Raw genomic sequence first — 27,185 nt, 5'->3', positions numbered from 1 at the left:
CACCTGACCCGTCACGTGAAGAGACGACCGTCTTCCCGGCCGGGTGTCTCCTCGCGCTTTTCGTACTCCGCCCGCTCGGGCTGACTGCTGTTTCTCCTGCTGCCGGATGGCTTCTCCCGTCACGTCCACTCCTTCGCGGCTCCTCGTGCTGCAGCTGCTGCTGGTGGCTGCCGTGACGATGGCTGGCAGTGATTTGTCGCCTTCGGCGGGTCGTCGGTTTTCGGACCTGCAGGTAGGAAGATGAGATTGAGGGACAGTGCCGTCGAGTGATTGGGCGAGAGGACGAGCGGATCGTCTGGTAGGGCGACGGTTGACGTTCAGCACCCCTTGACACGCGCATCGTGTGCTTGTCACGGTGCCCATTCGTTGTTTTGGCGGTCCGACTCTGTGCCCAAGTCGCCGGTTCGGTTCGTGGCGCCCGTGCGGAGGTAGCAAACAAATGCGGGCTGATGAATTTGTGAAACTGAAACGCAAGGTGGCATTTACAGTGGTGCAGTCAAGGTGTCACGAGGGAGCCGGGAATGACTGGGCATAAGGCTGGAGTGCCAGTCTATCTCGGGGCACTCTCGCCGTGGACTGATGCGGCCTTGCCAGTGCATATTGTTTGGGACGCCAGCCCCACAGAGGGTAGGAGTAAGTGGCCAGTGACCATTCTGGGTGTGCCCAGCATGCTGTAGATAAAAAGATGAAATTCCAGGGCTGGCATGAGGTGAGTGAGTTGGGCTCAAGGCGGCACCCCAGACTAAAGTACTGACTGGCACCCATAACTGCACCGTCACCACAGTCATCGGCTGTCTTGTGGTTTGTGTCCTCTGTGTCTGTTTACCAAGTGACAGGCCTGCTGAGCTGAACAGTCAAGGACGGTTTGATGGCCATTTGGGGTCTTTAAGATGAGGTGGACACAGTCTGGCCACCGTGTCCAGTGCATGGGGCACCTGCAGTTGCTTCTATGTTCCTGGTGCCATCCCGTTTTGTTGACATGCATGTCCCCAGCTGATGTCTGCTGACCACTTTATGTGTCACTGGAGCTGATGAGCGGTTTGGTGTTCTTCACTTTGTCCCCTTTGCCACTTTGCCACAAGTACTCTGGGTGGCTGACTTTGCTGTGCCATCCCTCTGATTTGCGCTGGCAGTTCTCGTGTCCAGTGCTTGGGTCACTGCCAAGTCAGCCTGTTGCTTGTCAATGCTTTGTGGCTCCTGCTGCTTGAGTGACCCTCTCTGACCCCTGACCACTCCTCAATGACCCCATCTTTTTTTTTGTTTTGTTTTTGACTTGACCACAGCTGAATCTGACCCGAGGGGATTTTGCTGGACCACCCAAGTTCAAGGAGAAGTACTTTTCACAAGTGGTGGACCACTTCAGCTTCCAGATCCATGACGTGGACACGTTTGAGCAGCGCTACTTGATTTTAGGTGAGTTGCGGTCACTGGGTGTTGAGGCCACACCTCAGGCCACTCGGCCTCCTCCTGGTCAGTTTCTTTTTTTTCTCCCCCCCTTCCTGTCATTTGCTACTCACAGCAGGGGTCATCCCTGTCTGATGGACAATGAAGCCCAAGCTCTGTGGGACTTCCCAGTCGCTGCCCGCCCACTGGACTGCCCAGTCGCTGCCCGCCCACTGGACTGCCCTTTCCCCCTCTGTTCCTTGATCTGTCAGATGACTTTTCCTGTTCTGCTGACCATGGCTCTGACCCCCTTGTCTTTTTCAGATGACCACTGGACGCGAGGCACCGGCCCCATTTTCTTTTACACCGGAAATGAAGGCAACATCTGGCAGTTTGCCCAGAACTCCTTGTTTCTGCTGGAGTTGGCGCAGGAGCTGCACGCGCTGCTTGTCTTTGCTGAACACGTAAGCCTGGGGACCTCGCTTGTGCCACGCTGGATGAGTTCACCCGGCGGGTCAATGTGGCCTCGTCCTGTGACACTTGTGTGTTTCTGGATGGATGGCCAGAGTGACAACCCTGGTGCCAGTCGGCCTGTCTGTTTGTCTGTCTGTCTGTCCCCATTCAGTCACATGGCTGCCCCTCTCTCTCTCTCTCTCTCTCTCTGTGCCAGCGTTATTATGGAGCGTCTCTCCCGTTCGGCGCTGCCTCCTTCCGGCCGGACAACATGAGGCTGCTGACCGTCGAGCAGGCGCTGGCCGACTACGCCGTCCTCATCACGGAGCTCAAGAAGCAGCTGAACGCGTCCCGCTCTCCTGTCATTTGCTTCGGTGGCAGGTTGGTGGCTCTGGTGTTCGGATGTTGAGGGTCTGGTTTGGGTCAGTGGCGGTCAATCCCACTCGTGTAGTGTAGCCTTCCGTAGTACCTGAGAGACATGCACACTGCTGCCAGAAATGCCAGGGGGCATTTGAAAATGAAGGACTTGACTTCATGTGTCTGACAGAAACCTGGCACCAGTCAGAGGCTTACTCTGCCTTAAATGAAGCCTGTCCATCTGGCTACAGTTATTTAGAAGCAGCTCGCAGCACTGGGCGTGGTGGTGGTTTAGCCATCATCTATCGTCAGGTAATGGGGTGTCCCCTATTTCGGTACCTGTAACATCTTCCTGCGAGTGTCTTGTATTTGAATGCAAGCCCCCCTTTCCCATGACTGTTCTTCTTACCTATCGACCTCCAAAACCTGACTCTGATTTTATTCCAGAAATGACTGATCTTCTCCCAACATTGTGTGCCACCTCTGCCACCATCATAATCCTGGGAGATATGAATATCCATATTGATAATCCTAAAGGTTATCTCACTGTTGATTTTCTTGAGTTGTTAGATTCCCTCAACTTACAACAATATGTTGATGTCCCCACACACTCTAGGGGTCATACACTTGACTTGGTTATTTCAAACTTTGCTTTAATTAGTAATTTACAGGTTTATGATCTTGGTATTTCAGACCACAAAGTAGTGTCAATGGAGCTACCCTTTTTCTCCCCTCGTACCAAACCAAAACGGCAGATTCATTTTAGAAATTTGAAGAACATCAATGTGGATGCCTTGGCCCTGGACCTTAAACTTCTTTCTACTGATCTTACCAGTTCCAGCTCTGTTGCTGACCTCGTTGATCTCTACAACCAGTCTCTGAGCAGTCTCCTTGACTTTCATGCCCCTTTAACGTCTAGGTCCGTCTCATGTTCGTGCTCAGCACCATGGTACACCTGCGAGCTGTGAAAAATGAAGATGGCTGGGCGTGTCCTTGAGCGACGGCTCAAGGCTTCTGGGTTGACTGTTCACAAACAGGCCTATAGGGAACATAGGAGGGCGTATGCAGAAGCTTTGAAGGTTGCACGGTCCAGGTTCTATTCTACCATCATTACAAATAGCTCCAGGGATCCAAAAAAACTTTTTTCTACTATAAATCATCTTCTTAAACCTCCTTCATGTGCTCATCCCGAGGCCCCTGATGAGGTGTAATCTGCATATCAATTTTTTCAGACAAAAGGTTTATAACATCCGCCTAAACCTCTCTACCATGGATTTCTGTTATCCTCAACTGTCGACCGCTGCCTGAGACTGTCCAGCCCCTTTGCTCCTTCTCTGTTGCCACACGGGAAGAAGTGGAGGACGTCATCAGGAAAATGAAACCGTCTACCAGTTCCCTGGACCCTTTTCCCTCAGCCTTGCTGAAGGCCAACATTTCTGCTATTTCTACACTTATCACCAGGATTATAAACCAATCCCTTTTGGTTGTCCATATTCCTTTAGCACTAAAAACTGCTGTCATCAGACCTCTACTAAAAAAACCCACCCTGGATCCTGAAGTTCTGTCTAACTATAGACCCATCTCTAATCTTCCATTTCTTTCTAAAGTTCTGGAAAAATAGTTGCAGTACAACTTTGTGATCATCTCAAACTGAATAATCTGTTTGAAAAGTTTCAGTCTGGTTTTCGCCCTGGCCATAGCACGAAACAGCCCTGGTCAGGGTCACAAATGACCTTCTGATGTCAGCAGATACTGGTTCTCCTTCTTTACTCATTCTCCTTGACCTGACAGCTGCTTTTGATACAATTGATCATAATATTCTTCTTCACCGTCTGCAATACACCCTTGGACTTTCAGGAACTGTTCAAAATTGGTTTACATCTTATTTGACCGGTAGAACTGAGTATGTCGCACTTGGCACCCATAATGTCACCTGTGGTGTTCCACTGGGCTCTGTGTTGGGCCCCATCCTTTTCATCATTTATATGCTCCCCCTTGGAAGTGTCATTAGCAGACATGGTCTTCTTTTCATTGTTATGCCGATGACACTCAGCTTTATCTTAGGACTACTCCCACCTCCTCTACTGCTCCTCTGCCAACATCTACACTGACTATTTGTTTGGAGGAAATAGAGGCATGGATGAGGCTCAACTTCCTTCAGCTAAACAGATCTAAAACAGAAGCCATTTTAGTTGGCACACCACACCAGCTTCGTTCCACTACCATCACCAGTATCACCTTTTCTGATAAAAAGATTCCTCTTTCTACATTTGTTACAAACTTGGGTGTTAAAATGGACTCTCAACTCACTTTTGACACCCACACTAAACATCTCTGTAGGTCATCTTTTCACCATCTCAGGAACATTGCTAAACTCCGTCCAACACTTACCCTGGCAGATGCAGAGAGGCTTGTCCATGCCTTTGTCTCGTCCAGGCTGGATTACTGTAATGCGCTCCTCATTGGGATTCCTGGCAAGAGTATCCAGAGACTCCAGTACATTCAGAACAGCGCTGCCAGGATCCTGATGAGGGTGCGAAAGCATAGCCACCTCACTCCTATCTTGAAAACCCTTCACTTGCGCCCTGTGCCACTCTGAATTGACTACAAGGTTACCCTCCTTACCCATCAGTGCATCTATGGATCTGCTCCCCTGTATTTACAGGAGCTCCTCATCCCTCCTACGTCCTCACGCACCCTCCGCTCTGTGCATACCAACACTCTTCAAGTTCCCAGAACTAAACTTAGCAGTATGGGTGATAGGGCCTTTTCTTCGGTGGCGCCGAGGCTGTGGAATTCCCTCCCGACTACTTGAGAGCCCCACAGTCGATTGATGCCTTCAAACAAAGCCTAAAACTTATCTTTTTAGAAAGGCTTTCTGTTAATTTATTTCTATAGATTTTTTGTTAATTTATTCTTCTTTTGTAGCACTTTGAGATTGTTAAATATAAAGCGCGATATAAATAAAATCTATTATTATTTTATTATTAAGTCCATCTGGTCATCAGATGTACCATCTTCTGAATGGTTCATGTTCTGTCCAGCAGACTGCCCACTGGTTATGGTCACCTCACCTGATGGACACTATGCCATCGCATAGTTCAGGGGTCTGAAACTTTGGAGATGTGTGAAAGCCGTGCCCCTGACATTCTAGATGATCGATGTTGATGCACTTCTGCCATCTTTGAGGCCGGTCACTCCACACAGGTCCAGACGTGCATTTGGTCACTTTAGGTGGAGTGGCAGATGGGCATCTCCTGAGACGAAGGACTGTGGCCAGGGCTTGACTGGTGACACTGTAGGTCATCGGGTCTTGTAGCTGACTGTGGACCCCCAGGACTGTCCCTCCCTCCATGGTCAGCCGTCTGGACTCGACGTGGCTGGCACTTTGTGCTGCCCCATGCGTGTGAGCTGGCACATGGTGAAAGGCACTATATAATGGGGTCCCGTTTGCATGTTCTCCCACTGCCACTGACGGGGTGTCTGTGAGTGTCCACTCCAGGTGGGCTCCTGCCCAGTGCCCTCCAGCTTTTCTGGGGTCTTGTGCACAATCGCCTTTGGTTTCTCTAGCTTTGCATGTGAAGGGCATCATAGAGCTGTGCCACCATCATCAATTCTCCTTTGGCAATGATCGTCTCTCCTATGCTGCCCACGGTCTTCTTGTTAAGTTGGCATTGCTTGATGTTTGATGTGTGACTGGTGGGTGTTTGTGCTGTGGTGCCCACAGTTGCCCATCTGTCTTAGCGGTAAACCTTTGCCAAGTAACATACCATGCAGCTGGTAGTGGATTTTGCGACTGGGCATAGGGCTACACATTTGGCACCACAAGATGGATGGCTCAGCTCTCGGCTGCCATTCCTTTACCCTTTTGATCCTCGGAGTGGGCAGTGGGCCGTAGCTGCTGCCCTGTCCTGCCAGTCACCTCATGCTGCTCTCTTGTGCCCTTTCAGCTATGGCGGGATGCTGAGTGCCTACATGAGAATCCGATACCCTAACATGGTGAAAGGTGCCCTCGCCTCCAGTGCGCCCGTCTTCTCAACAGCCGGAATCGGAGACTCGTGGCGCTTCTTCCACGATGTGACGGAGGTAAGGCTCGTCAGAGTGGCACTGTGGGATGTCTCTTGGTGGAGTCTCATGCCAAAGTGGGTGAAGTGGGGCATCACCCGGGCACGTGCCCAACATTCTCCTGCTTCCTTTTGCAGGATTACCGGCGCTACAATCCAGCTTGTGCCGAGGCCGTGAAGAGAACCTTCCTGCTGATCCAAAGTCTTGCTGAGGCCCAAGGTATGGCAACACTCGCCCAGACTGGCACACTGACTACTGGCATTCTCACACACGGCCCTTTTTCCCTTGTCAGATTACCAGAAGATCACCGACGGACTCTCCCTGTGCGATGCCATCTCATCCAGAAAAGACATTCACCAGCTCTACGGCTTTGTGCGCAACGCCTTCACCTTCATGGCCATGCTGGACTACCCATACAGCACCGAGTTCAGCGGGCACCTGCCCGCCAACCCCGTCCAGGTGAGCCCCACTCCTTGACTCGTTCAGAGCCCCTGCTGGATGCCACGCTGGCCTCGTTTATGAACTCTGCACACTTTGCCTTTCCCAAGGTGGCCTGTGACTTACTGCTGTCTGAAGAAGACGCTTTGAGGGGCATGCGGGACGCAGTGGGTGAGTACCCGAGACATGCCAGGCACCAGCCGGGGTGTGGTCAGTCTGTACGGCACACGCCTGCCTTTTCCATGGGTGTGGCCGAGTGGGCAGGGCGCAGGGTGGACCAGTGTACCAATGGGGGGGTGTGATGTGGTCAGATAGGCCGCGACCCTTGACCTAAGCAGTAATGACCCACCACTGGACACTCTGTATCGTCGAGCCACAGCAGACTGGCATCACGGAGATGGCACCCCCTCGGCCCAGTCACTGGACATTACTACAGATAACCCAGCAGTCCCTCTGACCTTCTTTATTCTGGTCATCCACAACAGACAGGGGTCCGCTAAAGGACCGACTCACCGTATGCCGGACTCGACCCCTTTGTCCCTCACAAACAGCTGCAGGGTGGACTTCTTGGTGCTGACCACCGAGTCGCCTTTTTCCCCAGCCATTGAGTCCCGCAGCAGTCTACTGTCCAGCTTGACCACACATGCGGCGTGGTCAATCAGTGGCAGGGGCAGAGATGCCGCCTTCTGCCACTTCTTCTCCAGGCTGTCATAGATGAAGACGCCATCTTTCTTGAGTCTGTGGCGCAGCGAGGCTCCCCCGACTAGGAACATCCTGCTGCCACATGTGCCAACACTGAACTGGCAGCACTCGAAGGGCGACACAGTCAGGGTGGTCCACTGATCAGCCAGCGGGCAGTAGCACTCGGTCTCGTTGACATGGACCCAGTCCTGCAGCTGCAAAGCACAAAAGAGGCGAGTTAGACTGGCACCCCGAGACCTTGGCAGCGTATTGGTCGCCATACTTACTGAGTTTAACGTCCGGCCGCCCACACAGAAGATGCTGTCATGCAGTGCTGCCATGCCATGGTCACAGCGGGCACACGCCATTGGACTGTTGACCACCCATCTCTTCAACCGGGGCAAGTAACTATGCAGCTCATTGAGGACTTTGCCCGCAGAGAAACCCCCTTTGGTGGAAAAGAAAACAATTGGGTGGGTGGGGTACCACCTAAAGTACTCTGTGTGCCCCTGGCAGTAGTGCCATTCTGAACCTTACCTGAAATGTACAGGATGCCCTTATGGCTGGCCCCGGCATGGTCTGCCACAGCCACTGGGAAGGGGGCACAGAGGTTCCACTTGTTCTCCATGGGCTGATACTCCTCCACCGTGTTGGTGAGTGTGCCCAGCAGGGTGCCACCGGCCACGGCGAATATGCTGTCTGCCAGGGCCTCGGCGTGGAATCGCGTCCTCTTGTGCAGCATCCCGGAAACCTGCAGCCAGGAGCCATTCCTGGGATCAAAGCGGAAGACCTGGGGGCAAAGCGGGCAATGGTTAACATCTTGAGGGTCCTAAAAAAGGATGCCCCAAGTTAAGGGCGAGTGGTAAATGGGACTGACGGGCAGTTGTCAATCGGCCACCTGAGAGGGCAAAAACACACCGTGCCCCATCCCATGGCACACGTTTTCTCACACTGACTTTGACCCAAACGTCTGCCAGCCATTACTGAACCAGCTGAAGGACGAGTCTGGGTGCCATCAGCCCCTACCCTGAAGCAGGCACATGCCAGAAAGCTGTGCCCAGTTCTGTATCCCTGTGAGACAAAGCGCTTTGACTGCAGCCCCGGGTGTTAGTTTGAGGCTCTGCCCCCATTTTCTTGTCTTCTGCTTGCTTGAGCTCCAAGCGGGTAGCACCCTACTGAAACGAAGCACAGGTCAGAGTTGGCACACTGTCCATTTGGTGTTGTTGGCCCTTTCTGACGTGGCACACCTCTCGAACCCGTGTGCTGGCACCATTACTCAGTGGGTCTGCTAGGTGAACTGCCCCTACAGCTGGGCTGAGGAAGGCATCTTTATGGCAACACAATCCCCAAGAATTGAAATACACCACAGCTGACAGGGGGCACAAACTTACTCACAGCTCTGGGATTGCCCTCACTTGCCAGTGTAATGCAGCAGCAGTGCCAACAAGGGTGCTTGGTTAGCACTTTCCATGCCCAGCCATTAGAGGGTGCCCTTACACACACTGAGCTGGGCACCTGTGCCACCAGTGCCAGTACAACATGACGTACTATATAGCCTGCATAATCAAACTCTCGGTCGAGAAGAGCAGTATGAGGCACTGATCTGGCAGGGGGCACATTGGCAGTCCTGCCAAGTCAGTTTAGAGCTGTCAATTAAGTTAACCTGCCCAGGATGAGGGAGAACACGTAACCGCGAAGCAGGTGACTAAACACGCCAGGACTGATGGCACAGAGCCCCTCTGGGCTGCACTGGGCACATGGTTAAGGTGGGCGACACACTCACTCATGGGGGCAGATTAGTTGTCTTTAAGGTGTGGCAGAAAAACCCGGAGAAAACCACTTGGGCACAGGAAGGACATGCAACCTGCACACAGACGCCACCCCAGTACAGCAGATAATCGACACAAACTCCAGCGTGGAGGGGTGCCCCCTCGGCCACTTACCTCATTGGTCGGCTGTCTCCCTGCCGCATCAAAACTGTATTGACCACCGATGATGAAGACAAAGCCCCCCAGTACAGCTACGCAGTGGTTGTAGACGGGCCTGCCCAGCTCTCCCAGCTTCCTCCACTCTGAACCGCCACTCTCTGCCACCCACATGTGGCCACACACGCCATCGCCGTCCCCTGTGCGGCCCCCCAACACGAGCAGATGCTGGACGTCTGATCGGACCTGAGTGCGGGGGGACTGGAGGGCGGGCTGGGCGTATGGCTGGCAGTGGTAGCTCAGGGCCTCCTGCACCAGCCTGAAGCACTCCGAGTCGGTCTTCATGACGGGCGCCTCCTGGACATGTGCCCGCAGCTCCTCCATGGGGATCAGGGGGAAGCGGATGTGCCCGAGGACGTGGCACGCGTCCTTCTTCCGGCCCGCCTCACGGCTCAGCCAGGCCACGGCGTACTGGAAGAGCTCGAGCTCGGTGTGGGCTGGCAGGTTGCCGGCCCTCAGGGTCTCGCACAGCGTGTCCCCGTCCAGCCGCAGCAGCCACTCGGGGTCCCGTGGCAGGGACAGTGCCGACCTGGCCAGGCAAGAGGCCGCCTTCTGGCGCAGTTCGCCGGGGCCGAGCTTCTGGGCGATTCGGAGCACCTCGAGGCAGTTCTCCGGGCCGAGGGTCTCGTCGAGGAACTGCAGGCAGAGCCTGATGGCGTCCCGGACCAGCAGCGTCTGGGCGGCCCTCAACGTGTCTTCGATGGTGGCGAGGCTGAGGCGCACTTTACCTGTGTAGATGAAGTCCAGGAGGAGGCCGAGGCCCCGTGCGCTCACGTCCTTGAGCTTGACCACGCCGTCGTCCGGCGGCCCAGATCTCCCCACAAACAGGACCCGGCAGTAGCCGCTGGCCGAAGCCAGGATGAGCTTGTGTGCTGGGAAGGTCTGGCCCTGGGCGTCCAGCGTGACATCACACAGTAGCCGTTGGCCTCTGAGGGCGCAGGCGCTGTCCAGCAGGGTGCGGGCGTGGGACTCGGCCTCCAGCTCCAGCTCAGACTCCATCCTGGACGACAGTGCGGCCGGCGAGCCGCGTGAGGGGAAGTCACTGCCAGGGGGCGAGTCTGGACACGCAGGCCAGCCGGGCGCCAGGCAACGGCGGTGTCAACAGTGGGTGAGGTGGGCGTGACAGCTCAGCCGTGTCTCCCTCTCTCTCGGACAGGCATATTCTACAACGCCAGTGGTGCCCGAGGCGAGCGCCCCTGCTATGACCTCTACCAGCTGTTTGTGGAGTGCGCGGACCCCACGGGCTGCGGACTGGGCAGCGACAGCCAGGCCTGGGATTATCAGGTGAGGTCACCACGTGGCCCGGAGAGGGTGTTGCCAAGGTAACGCCTGTCAACAACAGCTGACCCGCCTGTCTGCCCTCCTCTTCCTCCCCCCAGGCTTGCACCGAGGTCAACCTGTGCTTCGAGAGTAACAACGAGACCGACATGTTCCCGGCCATGGAGTTCAGCGAGCGCCAGCGGGAGGAATACTGCAGGGCCAAGTGGGGCGTCATGCCAAGGCCCGACTGGCTCAGGCTGCAGTACTGGGCTGACGGTAAGGTGCCCACCGCCTTCTAGAACCTTCTGTGCCAGCCTTTGGTGGTCTCACATGGTCAATGCCCACACACTCCTGCTTTGCCACAGGTCTCACCTCGGCCTCCAACATCATCTTCTCCAATGGCGATCTCGACCCGTGGGCCAACGGTGGGGTGAGTATGGCACAAGGTCAATGGTGGGGGTCCACAGCCACGGGGGTCCAAGCTTTAATGTACCATATGTGTGTGTGGCAGGTGCGGACCAGTCTGTCTCCTACTCTGGTGGCGATCAACATGGAGGGTGCGGCCCACCACCTGGACTTGAGGTGGGTACTTGTGTTGGTGCCAGCATGTTGGAGTTAAATGCCTGGCATGCCTCCCTTGTGGCTCATCAGCCCCCCTCTCTCTCTGTCTCACTCTCTCACACAGGGGTTCCAATGCTGCCGACCCCGCCTCTGTCACAAAAGCCCGCCAACTGGAAGCCCAAATCATTGCCAGCTGGGTGGGCACAGTCTAGCTGTGCCCATGTCCAAGGAGCTTTTATTTCAAATAAAGTCACCGTGTAAGCCAAGCTGGGGTGGTCTCGGGTTGTGGTGGACACAGGGGGACATGTTCTATAAAAAATTTATTTACATTTCATTATTGGGTGGCATAGGAGTGCGGGTGCAGCCATGCCAGTCACAAATCACAAAACTCACAGTAGGCTGAAGCACAGAGGCATCATGGGAATGTAGTGGGGCACTGGCGAGAGCGTTGCGGGTCACACTGGCAATGCCCTGCCCAACACCAGCTGCCCCGTGCAGACAAAGGGGAGACTCGCTCTCAGGATTGTGCAGTGGTCATTCACAGTTGAGACGCTGACTGCCCCGCCAATTTCTGGACGGTGGCAGTCCTTGCAGTAGTTGGTACCCCGGCTGCCACCACGCCCGCATAGTGGGCAACAAAAGGATCACTGCCATGCCAGCTTCCTCAGGGCAAAGGAACTAGGAGGCAGACCGGCTGACCATTACAACGAGAGGTCCAAGGTGCCCCCCAACTGCCCTCTACGCAGTGGGCCAGATTGGCAGGGGGTGTGCCTCCGTGTTGAACACAAACCGGTCAAGGTCCACCAGGCTGAAGTCCTCGGAAAACAAGAGGAAGAAGTACTTGAGGGTCTCGCCCAGGAAGAAGCTCTCCATCTTGTCACGGGGGTCCGGGTTCGACGCGCTGTCCACATTGTTGATGGAGGTAAAGCCGCCTGATGACACCTGGGGGGGGCGGAATTAAAAAGAGTCCTTGTCAGCCGTGATGGTGGGCACCGAGCAGCTCAGCACTGCTGGCACCGCCTCACCTTGGTGTACTTGATGAAGCTGTTGAAGATGTGCCAGCCCCAGTCCTGGTACTTCTTGTCGCCCGTCAGGCGGTGAAGGTAGAAGAGGCTCTCAACCGTCTCGGGGCGCAGCAGGTTGTGCTTGTCAGCAGGCTGGAAGGCCATCACAAGAGCATTATGGGATGTTCCATGCCCGATTAAACGCCCACCCCCATACACCTGCCCACCTTGATCTCGACATCCTTTCCCTGACGCGGGAACAGGTTGAAGTGGACGATTTCGGGGCTCAGGCCTGTCTCCGTCTGGGCATACATTTGGTAGCAGGTCTCCATCAGAGCCTTTGCCAGCTCCATGTGATCGGGTGCCAGGCCATGGTGTGCCCCGAGCGCCAGGGTCCCTGGCAAAAAACACACCAGGTGATCCTGCAGAGAGAGACAAGAGCGTCAGGGTACAGGGTACTGGGCACTGCCAAGCACGAGGCCAGCCGGGGGCCTCCGAGTGCTCACCATCTTAGGGCTGAAGTTGTTGTGTGCCAGTTCACCCACGAAGGTCAGCTTCTTGGGCTCCGACTTGCGCAGCAGGTTCTTCTTGACGCCCTCGATGGCCTGCAGGTAGTCCTCAAGCAACCTGCGACGAAAAGGCAAGAATTGGGCAAACCTGGCGAGTGCCAAGCCTGCTGCCACATACCCAGTCGCTGTGCTACCACCACGTAGTGCCCCCCATGGGCGGCCAGCTCTTACTCGCTCTCCTTCTTGCCGCCTTGGATCCACTGCTTCAGCAGGTACTCGTAGTAGCTGTCGGCACGGGCACCCAGGGTGAACACGCCAAGGTGGCTGAACTGCCCGTTGTTGGTGTTGATGAACATGGGCACCAAGCCGTCATGCTTCCCTCCCAGCGAGTGGATGTGCTTCATGACGTCATCTACGGCCATCTGTGGAGGGCAGACAGAGAAGTGGGCGAGTGGTATTAGGCGGGCACAGAGGGAGCAAGCAGAGAGCTACATCGCGGCTCATCTGCCAGCCCTTTGACTATGAGGACTGCCAACACGGACAGCAATCAGTAGGTTAAACAATGCCCACAGTTTTTAGATGTACCAGCAGCTGGCAAAAGTGAAAACATGGCGGCGGGTTCAACAAAAAAAAAAAAAAAAGGCACAACTACAAGGCATTGGCATCATAAAGAACAGGGCTGCACAAATCTGGCATGAAAATGACAGTGGGTACAACCAAGTTAATTAGAAGGGGGTACAGTCCTGGCATAACAAAATGGGTACAGTACAAAAAAAGTGAGGTTGGCACAAGCCTGGCACAACTACATCCTGGCTTGCACAAGTGTCAACTGGCCCTCAAGGCCTTCAATTATGGAGTGTGTTCTAGTTAACTGTGCCACCTCTGGTGCCCCATCAAGACAATTTCCACCAGGGGCGCAGGTTGATGCCCGATTGTACTTCTCAGTGGGTGTGGCACACACTGGCACCTGCCACTTCTGCTTATTTCTAATATCCTGGCACATACTTGCCAGTTTCCATTTTTTTTAACCTGTTAAAAACCCACCCATTACACAGTTTGAGGGCACCAACTGTACCCACTCACCTGGTACTTCATGTCTCCCGTGAGCCTGCTCAGATCCCGAAATTCCAGCTGGATGCTGGTCACCTCAGCCACTGTGCTGTCCGACGTCCACCGAGGCGGGTGAGCGGTGCCACGTCCAATGTTTACATCCGAATATGGGATTTTGGAAGGGGTATTGAAGGCTGGCATCAGCCTGCTGCCAATATCTTTCTGAAATGACAACAAAGTTCCAACACTCAACCTGCCAATGAATCAAGAGGGGCACCGGGCGAGGGGTACTATAGGCTGCCCCGACTTACGGCTTTCTCCAGGAACAGGCTGTCCCCCGTCAGGTGGAAGGTGCCCAGCAGACCTCCGAGGATGCGGATTGTGCTCTCAAACAAGTTGACGTCCACATTCTTGGCAAACGAGAGCTCCGTCGACACCCACCGTCGAGCCTCCTCAAACTCTGCAACAAACAAAAACGGTGTGATTGGCAAAAGAACGCCGCCATCCAGGCTGGCAACCTGTGACCAGGGACAGGCGGGGGGCTGTAAGGAATAGGCTGGCGCCCGACTTACACGTGATGGGAATGCCACCAACAAAAAGAGGAAGTCATACAATAGGCTGATGAAGAAGATGAGGAAGTCGAGCAGTGGCCGAGTATTAAGTGGTGTACCTGGAGGGAGTCAGCGAGTGGCTGTGCCCTTTTGTGCCCCACACTGCCATCACAGACTTGTGCCGCCCGTTTGTCAGCTTATGTTGGCCTCAACTGCCTTTACCAGTCAAACCCGGTGGGATACACAGGAGCTCGCCACCCCGGTTTACTCTTCAGTGTGCCCACCTGTCCTGTTGGGCTATTGTTGGACAGCAGCGGCCCTGCAGTATGCCCACCAGGGTCATATCACAACGTCCAGTGCTGGGTGCCAGGGGAGCACTCCCTGCCAGGGTACCGTCAGAAGCAGCGGGTACACATTCCTCAAGGTTGATGGCAGAGGCCGATTAAATGTTCAAAACTGTGCTGACTGGGGGTGCAAACATTTCTGCACAGATGAAATCTGAGCCCCCCCAGATATCCTTTAGTTAGCGCTGGCATCCTTATTATGAATCACGATGTCCCCATCCTGTCCCTGTGGGGTCCGCGTGTTTCAAGTTGCCCCCCGTATCCGAGCCCCTGCTGTCCGCTCCCATAAATCCGCCATTTCCCTCGGACTCAGTGAGCTTCTCCCCCTTTACGTCCAGCCTAGAGACGTCCCCGACACCACACTGTGGACCCCCAGCCCCGTGACCCACCTTCTTTGAGGCCCAGAATCCACATGGTGTCCAGGGCGTCGATGAGGGTCAGCCCCAGGCCAAACCACTCGCTGTAGGACTTGGAGATGGGCTTCAGCTCATCGTGGCCCCAGGCAAACTCCTTGTAGCCCCCCCAGGCGTGGCGGAAGGCTTCGGTCACGGCCATCTGGCGGTCCGTCAGCTTCCCTGCGAGAGGCGAGGGACACAGGGGTGAAACCCGGGCTTGCACCTCCGTCCCCCCAACTGCAGACGGCACCTACCTGGCACCTGCACTGGCACCACCTCGATCTCGGCGGCCGAGGGCGGCGCTTCGGTCACCTGGTCGGCCTCGATCATCGCTCCCCGCCAGCTGTGGACAGGAAGGCCGTCGCCCGCCTGCACTTCAGATACGTTTTCCTTCTTCTGGAGCTTCAGGCTCGGAGGGCCCCGTTTCTTCCCCAGCTGCGAAGGAAGCAATGAACAGCGGGTCAGCAGTCCAGGTGCCGCCCTCACCCAGATGAAGGAGAGGCACTGCCCGGGTGCTAGACGGCCACACGATTACCCAGAAGCCACGGCGGCGGAGCTGGACGGGGTTAGCGTGCACACCAAAAGCAGCGGGTCTCCCCGGCATGTAGCCCACCTTCAAGACATCCACGTTGGCACTTGCCGTTCACCTCCCGGCAGGATGCCAGCCAATCCCACAAGCAACAACTGAGAAAGCTGAACAAGTGCAGGGTGACACCTACTTGCCGGGATCCAGTGCGCTCCACTTCCAGTCTCTTCTCTGCTTTTCGGGGGGCGACTGGCCTCCCCCCCTCTTCTGGGGACGTCTCAGTCAGAGCTGGAATGACAGCAGAGTGGCACGCGTCAGTGCACTGAACAGGGGACAGTGCCCACCTGTGCTGATACTCATTACCTTCATCAACATGACAGGAAATCATATGAGGCAACACCCGGGGGCGCTCAGCTAATGAGATGGGGGTCTCGCTTCTCAGCCAGACATTGTGGGGTCACTGCGGACCACCGGCACTTCACCACAGCTGAGATGCTTCGTGGTCCACGGCAATTCATTTGGTGGCGATGATGGGATTTGAGGTGTCCCGTTACGGGAGTCTTAAGGGGGTCTCCCTGAGACCCTAACATGACAAAGCGATTGGGACAGGATTACTTTAACAAGACCACTGGTGTGTAGGTGGGCACAGCACTGGCGTAAACAGCAGAAGCAAAGGGCTATGGGGAGAAAGGGTGACGTCAAAGGGGGTGTCCAGCAGGGGTCAGTGAGGGGGCTGCTGCACCTTTTTTTTTGTTTTTTTTAAATATTCACAAACGAGCAGACAAGAACATAAAGACCAGGCTGGCGAAGTCTGACGAGGACACCAAACTAAGCGCAATGGCTGATACTTGAGACCTGGGCAGAACACAGGGTGGGCACACTGGTGGGCGATGACCTGTAAAGTAAGGAAGAAACAAAAGAAATAAAAATGTGCAAAGGGCCTGGGAGTCGTCAGACTGGTCAGTGCCCACATCCAGACATGCCAAGGCTAATAAAAGGATGGCTTAAACAGTGCCCACTCATGAGATGGCACACCAGAGGTCTGTGGGCCAGCTGGACTGGCGAGCTCGGTTCACTGGCCCACTCCCACTCAAAGTATCCAGATCCTCCAAAAGACACAAACATTACTGGACTCCTTATGTGGCATCCTTCATGGCACATAACACCCAACAGCCAGTTCACGATGGCACGGATCACATTTAGCATGGCAGACATTTAATTGAGAATCACGAGACTCACTGGTGCCCAACAGCAAATACGCTGCAGAAACACACTGGGCACAGGACAATGGTAAGATGAGATGGTAAGATGCCCGTGAGTGGGCAGGGCCGTGGGCACATTTAAAGTGACAACAATCACGACACGCAGTGTCAGTCTCTCAGCCCTACTTAGTAAATCTTCCCAGAAAGCCACCAAAGGGGGACTTGCAGCCTGGGCCACTAGACAAGGTAGCTGTGGGTTTGGCGCCCTCTGCAGGCCATCAGAATGCCACCTTTACTGCTTCCCATGTCTCCAAAAACACAGATGGGTGCGCCTGCTGCCAGGCACCCTTTAATCAATGGACGGGCAGATCTTGCATGGCAAGTTAGTGGACAAAGTGAAAGGTTTTTAAGTGGGCCACTTGGGTGGGTCAGGGCTGCCCCCCAGACAGCCCGGCTTGATGTGTGCTGCATTTCTAAAGGGCCTCCCCCGGGTCCCACTCTACCTTTCCACTGCTCAGACAGGTTTGGATAGGTGGCAATGCCACAAATCAGAAGGAAGGCGACCAGCAAGAGGATGAGACTGCGCTGGAGCCGTGACAGCTGCTTCCATTTCTGTAATGACAAGAGGGGACACCGCAAAGGTCAGCAAGCCTGGCACGAAAGGCCCCGCCACATGGCCCCGGGAGACGTACCCTCCAGCAGGACTGCTTTCGCCAGCTCTTGTTGTTGTTGTAGCTACGAGGGTCCTGCTCTGGCAGGGTCAGAGAGATAAACTCCTTTCTGGCTGGTGGGAACATCTCTGGCACTCAGACTGGCATGCTTGAAGCAAAAACTAAAAAAAGAACAAAAAACAAATAAAAGAAGGAGTTATGACAATCGAGTGCTAAGAGAGAGAAGTGCCCTTCCCTCCTGATACCAGCTGTTTCACTGGTTGGCACAATAGCACTCCTTACCAACCCCCACACACTTTGTTTTTGGCCGGCTGCTTTGCCCCTCTGTGGTTCAGCTCATTTTATGGTTATGCGCCCTCCATCACTACGCCTTCACTCTGTATAAAGTTTGCCAACGTGGCACCTCTGCCAGTAAGACAATAAGCCCCTCAAAGCTCATCGCCAAGCTTGGCGACCTGAACTAACGCTTCACTGGGCAGCTGGATTTGAACTTCCTGACTGGCAGAGCCCAGGTGGCTCAAGTGGGTGGCCGCACTTTGCCATCGCTCACTGTCAACGCGGGGGCTCCATGGGGCTGTGTGCCAAGCCCCTCTGACCAGCATGACTGCACATGACTCTAACACAGGAGTCTGCAAGGCCAAGGGGGACGCGGATCCTGAAGAAGTACCAGTATACTGGCACGGAAAACCCCAACTTTTAAACTGGTGCAGTGCCAGCTGTTTGGGACATGCAGTGCGGGAAGTAAACGTTGGGTTTAAATGTCTTTGTGCCCAACACTTTGTTCTTCTGCTCTCGGGCACGCTTGACACGCCACAGGCCAACTACCAATGCCCCCCTGCCAAAGAATTCACTGGGATGACCCCCATTGACATTACTGTGGACCCAATGGGAGACAAAACACTATGTGACCAAACCCCAAAGGGGGAGCTGTGGAGCGTGGCAAGGCAGGGTGACGCTACAGTCAAGTAAGGAACTGCGTGGCACATTGGGCAGGCTGGAGTGAGACAGGTGGACGGGGTCACAAGGCCAGTGTCCTTACCAAAGACAAAATCCGAGTAGCGATCTAACACTAGGGGGCGTCTGTCACACTGCTGCCCCCTCCAGAATGCCAGGACATTCGACTAAAGGACTTCCATACGTCCACCAGCCAAAGGACCCTGACAGGACGTGGCATGGGGATTGGGGGGGCACCACGGGGCTCTGCCGCGAGTTGGTCGGGCGCCCCGGAACTTTGACACCAAGTGATGAAAATGGCGATACGGCTACCTGCTGAGCCGTCCGAGGAGTCGCTTCTGTCCGCAGTCCACCCACAGTCCGTGGCCATCTTGAACGCGGATGGTCACGTGCTCGGTTACCGAGGGTACTGATGGATTTGTTTGGTGTTTTGATCATCATTTTAAGATGGCGCACATCGCACCTGTCCATAGAGTCGTGTGTTTCCGTCTAGCGTTCTTTTCTTCTTCCTGCAGTTTCACGACTCCGTATTGTCCTGCGTGTTGAACTGCACGGACACACAGACTGACCTCCGAGCCGCACGTCATGACGGTCCACTCGGTGCCACCCCCCCTTGCCCAGTGCCCACATCGTGTCATTTGTCCCCACAGCTGCACCTACGCGCCCGGCAAGACAAAGCAAATCAAAGCCAAGCCATGCGCTGCGCCGCAATGCACCCCCTTCGAGCCCAGCTGTCCCCGCACACTAGTGACGCTCCTCTTGAAAGGCGCTATACGGAGCTCGTGGTGACGCTTCAAGGGCCTCAGACGACGGACATTTAAAAAGCCACCGTCGTCTCCCCGCCCGCCTGTCTCGTCCGCTACCCCGTCGAGCTGCCTCACCTGCCCACGCGGCGTCATGAAATTCGTGGCAGCGGCCGCCACCTCTTTGAGCAGGAGGACTCGGTGTCCCCCTGAAATCCTGGAAAGCCACTCGCCGTCACCCCGCAAACAGAGACGCCTCTGCTTGTGGCCGCCCGCCGACGCGAACGCTTCCGGGCCACGTGATGCACGATGCGCTGACGTGTACTGTGAGGGTGATACGTGATATCCCTCCTTCCCCCGTTTTTTGGCAGGTATTTTATCCAATTCGGTCACCCCCTATCCCCCCAGGCAAAAATACAAAAATGAACCCCCCAAATTAGGGACGTTTCACGATCAGAGCTCACATAGAAATCAATATGAAACCACGCCCTTCTCTACGGATCATCGCAAGGTCCAAATGCTATTCTCTTAAAAAAACGAAAAGCGATTCGCGCTCACGAACGCTCCGCCCAGAGCAAGGAGAACGCGTGTTTCCGCGGCTCATTCTCAGGTGTCAGTGGCGCGCGCGCGGAAAGGAAAAAACGAACGCAGGGCCACGCAGAGTCACGCAGGGCGCCTTTACACATCTCGGAGTTACCAGTTGACTGCCCGTCTGCAACATCTCTCGTTATGGCAGGTGGTGTGGTGTACTGGTTAGGCTTGGGACTTCAAAACCTGAGGCTGTGGGTTCAAATCCCGCCCCTGACACTGTGTGACCCTCAGTAGGTTACTTCACCCGCCGGTGCTCCAATTGCATCATAAATGTCTCGGTGGCTTTGTTCTTAAGCATACTGAGCACACACCCCCCCAATTAACCTCTGATGTCCCTGATTCAGATCAGTTGCGAGTGTGCATGTCACGAGTCATCAGTGAAATTAAAGGGGGGACCAAAACTGAGCATCACATCAGTAGATCATCAGATTTGGTGCCCCCCCCTCCCCCAATAACTGAAGGTGGCACTGTCACCTGTAAATGTATCACCAAGCATGTCCTTGCATCTGGTCCCACTGCTGAGTTCAATATTTAACATCTAAAATCTGATTAGTGCCTTTCTCATAGGACATGTCCAGCCGTCTAAGAGGTGACCCAGGGAGGTGGCTAGCAGACTACTTGATGGACCACACGAGGGAGCACTTCAGTCCTCACAAGGCCGACTGTAGAACACGTGACAGCCTCACTGGTTTCTCCATTTGTGTTCCTCCACAGGACCTCAAAGTCGCTTTTTGAGGAAGATCAGAAGATGCTCAGCTCCTTCTCAGACTGAGATGTCCCATTCCTCTGCGTCTCGATGACCGGCTAACTTTTTAATGTCACCCTTTATCCTTGACCTTCTCAGTTTTGTCACCTGCTTTTCCATTCAGTTGCTCACCTGGTGAAGGCCACACTTGGACCTTCTTTCCTTTTCATCATAGGAGTACAACTTGAACTTTTTTTAAACTTAAAGATCGTCACACCATTTTGGCTAAGAGAGGATGTCTCTTCTTTTTGGTGACATTTGTGTAACTAAATTAGAGATGCAACCTTCTCTGTCCATCTCCCGTGTGGTCATAAACGCTATCAATATGTCAAGTTGGGACAGGACCTGCAATTTAAAGAAGACCCCCTGGTGACAGGTTAGGCTATTTACTTTGACTGGGATTTTCCAGGTCAACTGGTCACAGTTTTGTATAAATAACCAGCTGTGCCAGCCGTGCCAAGTACAGTAGGTCCACACAGACCTCCACGTATTCAGTGGTAACATCTGCAGCGCACCATCAACTGGAATGTGTTTGGGAGTGCATGCAGTAATGTCATTCCAACAGATGGCGCAGCACACACATTAGCACTGCTTGTACAAATTAGTGGGTGGCCAATTTTTAAATAAATAATCGTGCCCGCTCGGGTGTGTGCGAGTGTGTGATTGTGTTTTGGTCCCCGGTTGATTGACACACTGGCTGGCTGCATGTGCAGAGGGGGGCCGATCGGTCAGGTGGCTCATTGATGCCACGGAGGAACAGCAGAGGGTCAAGGAGCCTGCATGGGACAGAAGAGGGGACAGACAGATCAGAAGAAAGGACAGTAAAGGAAGGAGCGAGAAGGCAGGCAGCCGGAAAGAAGGAGAGACCCCAAAGGAGAATGTGGCCGACACTCACGGGCTGCAGAAGGCTGCTGAGATGAATGACTTGGGAGCTGGAGTCACCTGCCAGTGGAACCCATCGCATGTATTCGGGCAGGCAGTGGGAGTCGGGGGTCTCGGAGTGGAGCCCAGCTGGGGCCATAGATGGTCACAGACACCTGAGCCTTCGCAAGTCGCGGTCTGGAATGGGGGTCCTGCTGGGAGCTCTGGGACAGCAGAGACCCACACTTGTAATAGGAGCTGGAAGGGGGTCTTCTCTGCTGCAAGGTCCCATTTGGAGATAGGGTTAGGGGTAGACGTCGATTTTCAAGGGTTGAACCTGCCTGCCAGACGTGTGTCCTTTTTTAAGGAGGATCAGCTGATGTCTGTCTGTCTGGCAGCTGTTGGACGTTTGCAGTGCAGCCTGTCCCCCTGGTGTCAATAATGTGCAACTGCAGAGCCGCAGCACCGTCTGTCACCACGGGGGTTAGGGGTTAGCGTGGCAATCATCCACCTTAAATAAAGGACAAGTGTCTGTCTGTCTGGCATTCCAACAGGTGGTGCATCACAAACACTGTTAGTGATAAAAGGCACAGCATGTGGCATTCCAACAGGTGGTGCATCACACACCTTTGTACCGATGCTCTTTATCACTACATGCATTAGAGCGCACATTCCAGTAGAAGGTCCCCATTGACTACTTGGTCTTAGACGCGGAGCACGGCAGTGCAGGTTGGGGGTCTGTTGAGGGTGGGGTCCGTATTGTCAGCATGTGGTGTAGACTCGCGGTGCGCTGTGCAGTTGGGTGCGTCTCCATGGGACTCCTGAAAGCAGTGCTAATGTCTGTGATGCGCCACCTGTTGGAATGACACAGTCAAAGCCACTGGATGGACACACAGACGCTTGTCCTTTTATCTTTGCTGCTGATTTTCCAGGGAATTCTTTCCGGCTTTAAGTGGTGTTGACTTGTTCTTTCTTGCCTTTTTTTTTGCTGTGCCGTGACGTCTTCATGGTCCTCTTTTCCTACACAGACGTTCTGGAAGCTTCTGCTCACGTGGCATGTGACACATGTGCTCTTCTCAGAAGTCCGCCTCCGTTGTCAATATTTGGTCTGTCAGGCTTACGGTTCTGAAGAGTTTTATGTCAAGCTGAAGTCCCCTCCGTCATACACAATGGGGACTTATGTGTCCCTTATTGTCCTGTCAAATTGTCACTTGCATGTGCTGATAGACACCTCACCACTCACGGATGACATGATTAAAGATAGACACAAAGGGTGGATTGGGGGATATGGAAGGCACTATATAGTGGGCTTGTGGGGTCCTTATCGTCATGTATACAGGTGGCTCTGTGACAATCCAGCTAAAGCTCAGCACGTGGGCCCGGCCTGTACTGTGATGAGGGACCACCTATGACACACTTGGGTCACTTCTGTTCAGAGGTGTGGGTGAGGCCAGCAGGGGATGCACTTACCTGGTGGTCTGTGTGAGGACCCCGATGCCTCAGTGCTGTGAAGGGGCACCGAGCTGTTCGTATGGCACCGCCCTTCAGATGACATGTAAAGCTGAGCCCCCATTGTCATTCCAATGACCCCCCGCACCCACTCATTGTCAGTAGGGGGCGCCCTAGGCGAGCCCAGCCTATTCATTCCCCCCCTACGTTCATTCAGGCTGCACTGCGCCCCCTAGTGGCGGCGCTCGCTCGCCGCACACACAGACGAGTCGAAGCCAATCGAGTGACCAGCATGAGCTGCTTTATATAACACAATGGGCAGCACAGATGGTAGACAATAGAGGTGGTGGCAGCAGCAGGAATGACGACGTGATGGTCACTTCTGCAGCTTCATATAGGCTGCTGTGCTTACTAGGGTGACACTCGGGGACTTTCGTTGAAGTTTCGTTTGTGCCCGTCGTCCTTTTCTTAGTGACCAGCGTGGTCCCGGTCACTGGCGTCATGTTCGTCTTCTCTCGACCCCGGAAGGTAAAGTGCTTTGTGACAATGGGCTCCGTGAGAGGAGCTTGCTAGCGGATACTTTATTTACTATATAGCTCCTTTCACTGGGCCATCCTCAGAGTATGAAAGCGGAGACTGGACACAATCACCCGGTCCTGCGCTCCTGGTCAGTTCAGGACCGGTGTCCAGTTGTCCCTCCGCCGTGGTGTATCAAGCTGTGGCTGACCCTGGCCCCCTGGCGAGGCGGAGGTCTCCGTTGGGTGGCGCTCCCCCCCTCTCAGCTGAAGCAGACCGAGCCGATCGTGAAGCCGAACTCGAGCGCCACACCGTCGTGGTGCAGAACTGCCAGGTCCCGCAGGGGCAGGAGGGACAGGTCATCCGTGGCGAACTGAAAGGTCATCTCCTGCACCACCAGGTCACCGTCATGCCGGGGCTGTGGGGACAAGAGAGGTCAGCCGTTGAGCACCGCCCCCCTGTCATCGGCCCGCCAGGACACTATGGGACACCTACCAGGCAGGGTGGCAGAGCGCCCACAAAGCTTTGCTTCTTAGTGTCGGCCAGGAATTTGATGTCCTCCTCGGCGTGACGAAGGGCGTCGGCGTCTGGACGGCAGGAGTAGGTCACCGTCTGGCTGGCACGTCTGCTGCTGAGCTTCAGGAAGCGGAGCTGCACCACACCGAGGCCATAGTCATACTGGGAAGAGAGGAGGCGGGGCTTAGCTAGGGGCCAGTTTGGGGGTCTCATGGACACAACGCTGATGGACAATACCTGAGGGCCACCGTCAAGGGAGCTGAGCCACTTAAATAAGCGGCTGGACGAGTCGCGCTTCAGCCAGGCCTGCATTGGAATCTGTGGGTTCAGAGATGGAGAGGAGGAGACGAGATGGGCAGGACACGAGGGACAGGCTGGTGGCCACAAGGGACAGCCTCAGGAACACACAGGAGAGAAAGGAGAACACAAGGGACAGAGTAGAGGCCACAAGGGACAGAGTGGAGGCCACAAGGGACAGGCTGGTGACCACAAGGGACAGAGTGGAGGCCACAAGGGACAGAGGGGATGCCACAAGGGACAGAGTGGAGCACGTAAGGGACAGACTCAAGGATACAAGGGTGAGGCTGAAGAATGCAGGGGACACAGGGGGCACAGGGTTGCCCGCCGCTTACCCGCTCCTTCACGGGGCTCAGGCAGGTCTCTCCAGTGGTGAAGTTGCAGTACGCCAGCAGCGCGTCAGCAGGGCTCCCCTGATTGGGGTCGATGTAGAAGAATCCTGGTGAGCAGAGGGGCACTTTAGCCTTATGGTGGTCACCTTTAGAGGGGGAGGTTCTGGTGGCGAGACCACGGTGGCATGGCTTACCGCTGGCGAGGTCAGGGAGGCACAGCTGCAGCTCCTGGCATGTTGTGGCCGGGTGCTCCTTGGTGCCGTCAGGGGGGTCGACCAGCAGCCGGACCTCCCGGTTCAGTGTGTCCAGGATGTGTCGGATCAGCGGGAAGTTGGGCCCGTCAGAGGTTGACATCAACTCCTAGGGGCACAAAAAGCACAGCTCTAAGGGTCCATGCCCACTGGGCAGGTGGCACTCTGGTGGGTGAGGGGCGTACCTTGAACTGAGCGGCGCTGATGTTCAGTGGGGGACCTGGAGGTCCAGGGAGGCCAGGAGGGCCCTGACGTAGGGGACAAGACAAAAATTAGTAAGGGACAAGACGCTGGTGTGCTGGCCACAACAGTCAGGCCACTACTCACCTGCTGTCCTTTGTAGCCTTGGATGCCCAGTGGTCCCTGAAAGCCTTTGGGACCCTGAAGGAGAAGAATGAAGACAAGTGAATGGGAAGGGCAGACCCCCTTATGCCGTCCCCATGTTCCACATCACTTACCTGTCCTCCAAACAGACCCTGGAGAAAAAAGGAGAAAGGGAGCAGTCAGTTGGGGTGTGACAAATATTGGGGACAGGGTGGTGACAGAGAACAGGTGCTCACCGGCAGACCAGGGAGTCCCGGATGTCCAGGTGGTCCAGACAGACCAATGTCTCCCTGTACAAAGGAAAGAGATGAAGTGAGAAGGTGGGACTGGACCTCAGGGGGGCCACATATAGCACCTTTCACCGGGCCAGTCTGTGGGTGAGAGTCATCATACATGAGACTGTGTCCCCTAGATGCCGCTGTAGGAGCTGCAGATTTCCAGTGTGTTCCCGCCTGGCTGTCATTTAAAGCCATGTGTCACAGCAGCATCCTTCTGTGTCTGAAGCGTCTCGCTCAGCCCAGCTGAGAGAAACCCGGGACAGGATGCCAGTTATTTGTGGGGCACACCAACAGAAGGCAGGAGCCCGCTCAGGGCAGGATGCCAGTCCATCAGCCATGTGGCCAGTTTGGTGTCAATCATCACTGCAACTGTCAAAGGAGGTGGTCTGCAATTGAACCTGGGTCCCTACAGCTAGGAGGCAGCTGGCTAACCACAGCACCAGGGTCCACTCCTCTGTCCACATCATGTGGGCAAGACACAAGGGCCCACAATGGCCAGCCCCCTCGAGCCCACCGCTCAATCCTTCCAACTTACCTGCTCACCCTTTGCACCAGTGGGTCCCGGTGGTCCAGAAGGTCCACGGTGTCCCTGCAAAGCAACAGAGGAGTCCAGTTAGAGCATCATGCCAGCCTGATCAGACCACTAGGGGCATCAACTGGAAAGGTGGGATTGTCCAGCTGTGGTCACCCCACGTGTGGCGGTCAGCTGAGAATGTCCAGGTTTGGTCACCCCATGTGTGGTGGTCAGCTGAGAATGTCCAGCTGTGGTCACCCCACGTGTGGTGGTCAGCTGAGAATGTCCAGCTGTGGTCACCACACGTGTGGTGGTCAGCTGAGAATGTCCAGCTATCTGTGGCTTCATCATCACTCAGGCCTGTGTCTGGTGACCATGGAGAGGTCTGCTGGGGCTGTCCAGCTGTGGTCACCCCACGTGTGGTGGTCAGCTGAGAATGTCCAGGTTTGGTCACCCCATGTGTTGTGGTCAGGTGCACGTCAGGCTGTGTGGAATCATAGGCTCTCTGTACCTTAAAGCCTTCATCTCCGTAGGGGCCTGAGGGTCCCTTGTCCCCATCTTCACCCTGTGAGACAGAAGAGGAGGTTAGACGTGAAATGGGCCATGGCTGGAGGGGTCACAGTGGCCTTTGGCAGGAGGATGGACATAAAGAGAGGCCAGCAAGTGGTCACTCAGGACAGCAACATTCACAGCCTGTGCAGTTAGGAACTGCGGCGCCACCATGAGGCTGGATGAGGAAAGTCTCCTCTTCACTGTTCTGTGGAGCTGACATCACACTCCGGTGGCTCTCCTCACCTACTTTGTCCTTTGGACTGCAGACACTGTCACGTCTCCCTGGGTCCAACTTTGGGCACAGGTGTATTTAGCATCCACGCCAGGATGAATGGCTGCCATGTGCAGGGTGCCCTCTGAGAGCTCCTCCCGGTGGCACACAGCAGTCTCTGCTGTGCTTTGGAGGTTCAGCTTGAGCGCCCTCTCCTGGCTGGCTGGCTGGCATAAGGACTCTGTGTCACAGAATCTTTTTGGCACCTTTTTAGTGACTGTCAGCAATGGGATTTGCACCCGTGATCAAAGCCAATGACTGCAGTGAGTGATGCTGAGAGCCAATCGTGAGGGTGGTGGCAGCTCACGGATGTGAATGGGGACAGGGAAGCAAGCGTGGTGGCAGTGACAAAAAAGCAGGGAGCTGTGTGGGGCTCAGCATAGCACGGCCTGCTAGACTCAGACTCTCCACCAGAGGGTGCTGCTGTGCCTGAGTCACTGTCACTTGTGTGCCCACCACAGAGGTCCCCACCCACCTTTAATCCTTTGGTTCCAGGAGTTCCCTTGTCACCCTGCAGTCCTGGCACCCCCTGTGGAAGAAAACTGAGACAGATGAG

The 27,185-nt window shown here is 55.0% G+C and overlaps 4 protein-coding genes across 4 annotated transcripts in view; 1 reads left to right on the top strand and 3 right to left on the bottom strand.

Annotated features, from left to right (window-relative positions):
* The first annotated feature begins 3 nt into the window (after positions 1-3).
* Positions 4-11,449, top strand: dpp7 (dipeptidyl-peptidase 7). Its single transcript, XM_039774833.1, has 13 exons — positions 4-232; positions 1,284-1,413; positions 1,708-1,847; positions 2,054-2,217; positions 6,144-6,279; positions 6,396-6,477; positions 6,551-6,717; positions 6,807-6,867; positions 10,519-10,646; positions 10,742-10,898; positions 10,988-11,052; positions 11,134-11,204; positions 11,308-11,449. The coding sequence occupies exons 1-13, from the start codon at positions 107-109 to the stop codon at positions 11,393-11,395; spliced, it is 1,515 nt and encodes a 504-aa protein (XP_039630767.1). The 5' UTR covers positions 4-106; the 3' UTR covers positions 11,396-11,449.
* Positions 7,145-10,524, bottom strand: LOC120542393 (kelch-like protein 9). The gene is made up of 4 exons (XM_039774832.1): positions 9,321-10,524; positions 7,915-8,167; positions 7,665-7,825; positions 7,145-7,592 (listed from the first exon to the last, which is right to left on the bottom strand). Exons 1-4 carry the CDS (start codon positions 10,359-10,361, stop codon positions 7,206-7,208), a joined length of 1,842 nt encoding a protein of 613 aa, XP_039630766.1. The 5' UTR covers positions 10,362-10,524; the 3' UTR covers positions 7,145-7,205.
* A 39-nt stretch (positions 11,450-11,488) lies between the features above and the next one.
* On the bottom strand, positions 11,489-19,544 carry man1b1b (mannosidase, alpha, class 1B, member 1b). Its single transcript, XM_039774831.1, has 13 exons — positions 19,271-19,544; positions 17,457-17,596; positions 17,268-17,376; positions 15,756-15,850; positions 15,291-15,471; positions 15,031-15,216; positions 14,058-14,206; positions 13,780-13,968; positions 12,928-13,118; positions 12,694-12,814; positions 12,415-12,609; positions 12,209-12,340; positions 11,489-12,125 (listed from the first exon to the last, which is right to left on the bottom strand). Exons 2-13 carry the CDS (start codon positions 17,559-17,561, stop codon positions 11,922-11,924), a joined length of 1,857 nt encoding a protein of 618 aa, XP_039630765.1. The 5' UTR covers positions 17,562-17,596; positions 19,271-19,544; the 3' UTR covers positions 11,489-11,921.
* Positions 19,545-23,059: 3,515 nt separating this feature from the next.
* Positions 23,060-27,185, bottom strand: part of LOC120542627 (collagen alpha-1(I) chain-like) — a 36,793-nt gene continuing 32,667 nt past the window's right edge. The window contains exons 58-69 of the mRNA XM_039775214.1: positions 27,105-27,158; positions 26,318-26,371; positions 25,828-25,881; positions 25,251-25,304; positions 25,149-25,166; positions 25,018-25,071; positions 24,876-24,938; positions 24,634-24,799; positions 24,443-24,546; positions 24,048-24,128; positions 23,790-23,972; positions 23,060-23,712 (exon numbers count right to left, since the gene is read on the bottom strand). Of these exons, the coding sequence (XP_039631148.1) occupies positions 23,557-23,712; positions 23,790-23,972; positions 24,048-24,128; positions 24,443-24,546; positions 24,634-24,799; positions 24,876-24,938; positions 25,018-25,071; positions 25,149-25,166; positions 25,251-25,304; positions 25,828-25,881; positions 26,318-26,371; positions 27,105-27,158 (1,041 nt within the window). The 3' untranslated portion in view covers positions 23,060-23,556. The remainder of the gene's footprint in view (positions 23,713-23,789; positions 23,973-24,047; positions 24,129-24,442; positions 24,547-24,633; positions 24,800-24,875; positions 24,939-25,017; positions 25,072-25,148; positions 25,167-25,250; positions 25,305-25,827; positions 25,882-26,317; positions 26,372-27,104; positions 27,159-27,185) is intronic.

The sequence above is a fragment of the Polypterus senegalus genome, chromosome 13 (genome assembly GCF_016835505.1).
Source record: "Polypterus senegalus isolate Bchr_013 chromosome 13, ASM1683550v1, whole genome shotgun sequence".
Taxonomy (NCBI): Eukaryota; Metazoa; Chordata; class Cladistia; order Polypteriformes; family Polypteridae; genus Polypterus; species Polypterus senegalus.
Note: the sequence above shows the minus strand (reverse complement) of the source record. Positions and strands in the feature narration are given on the sequence as shown.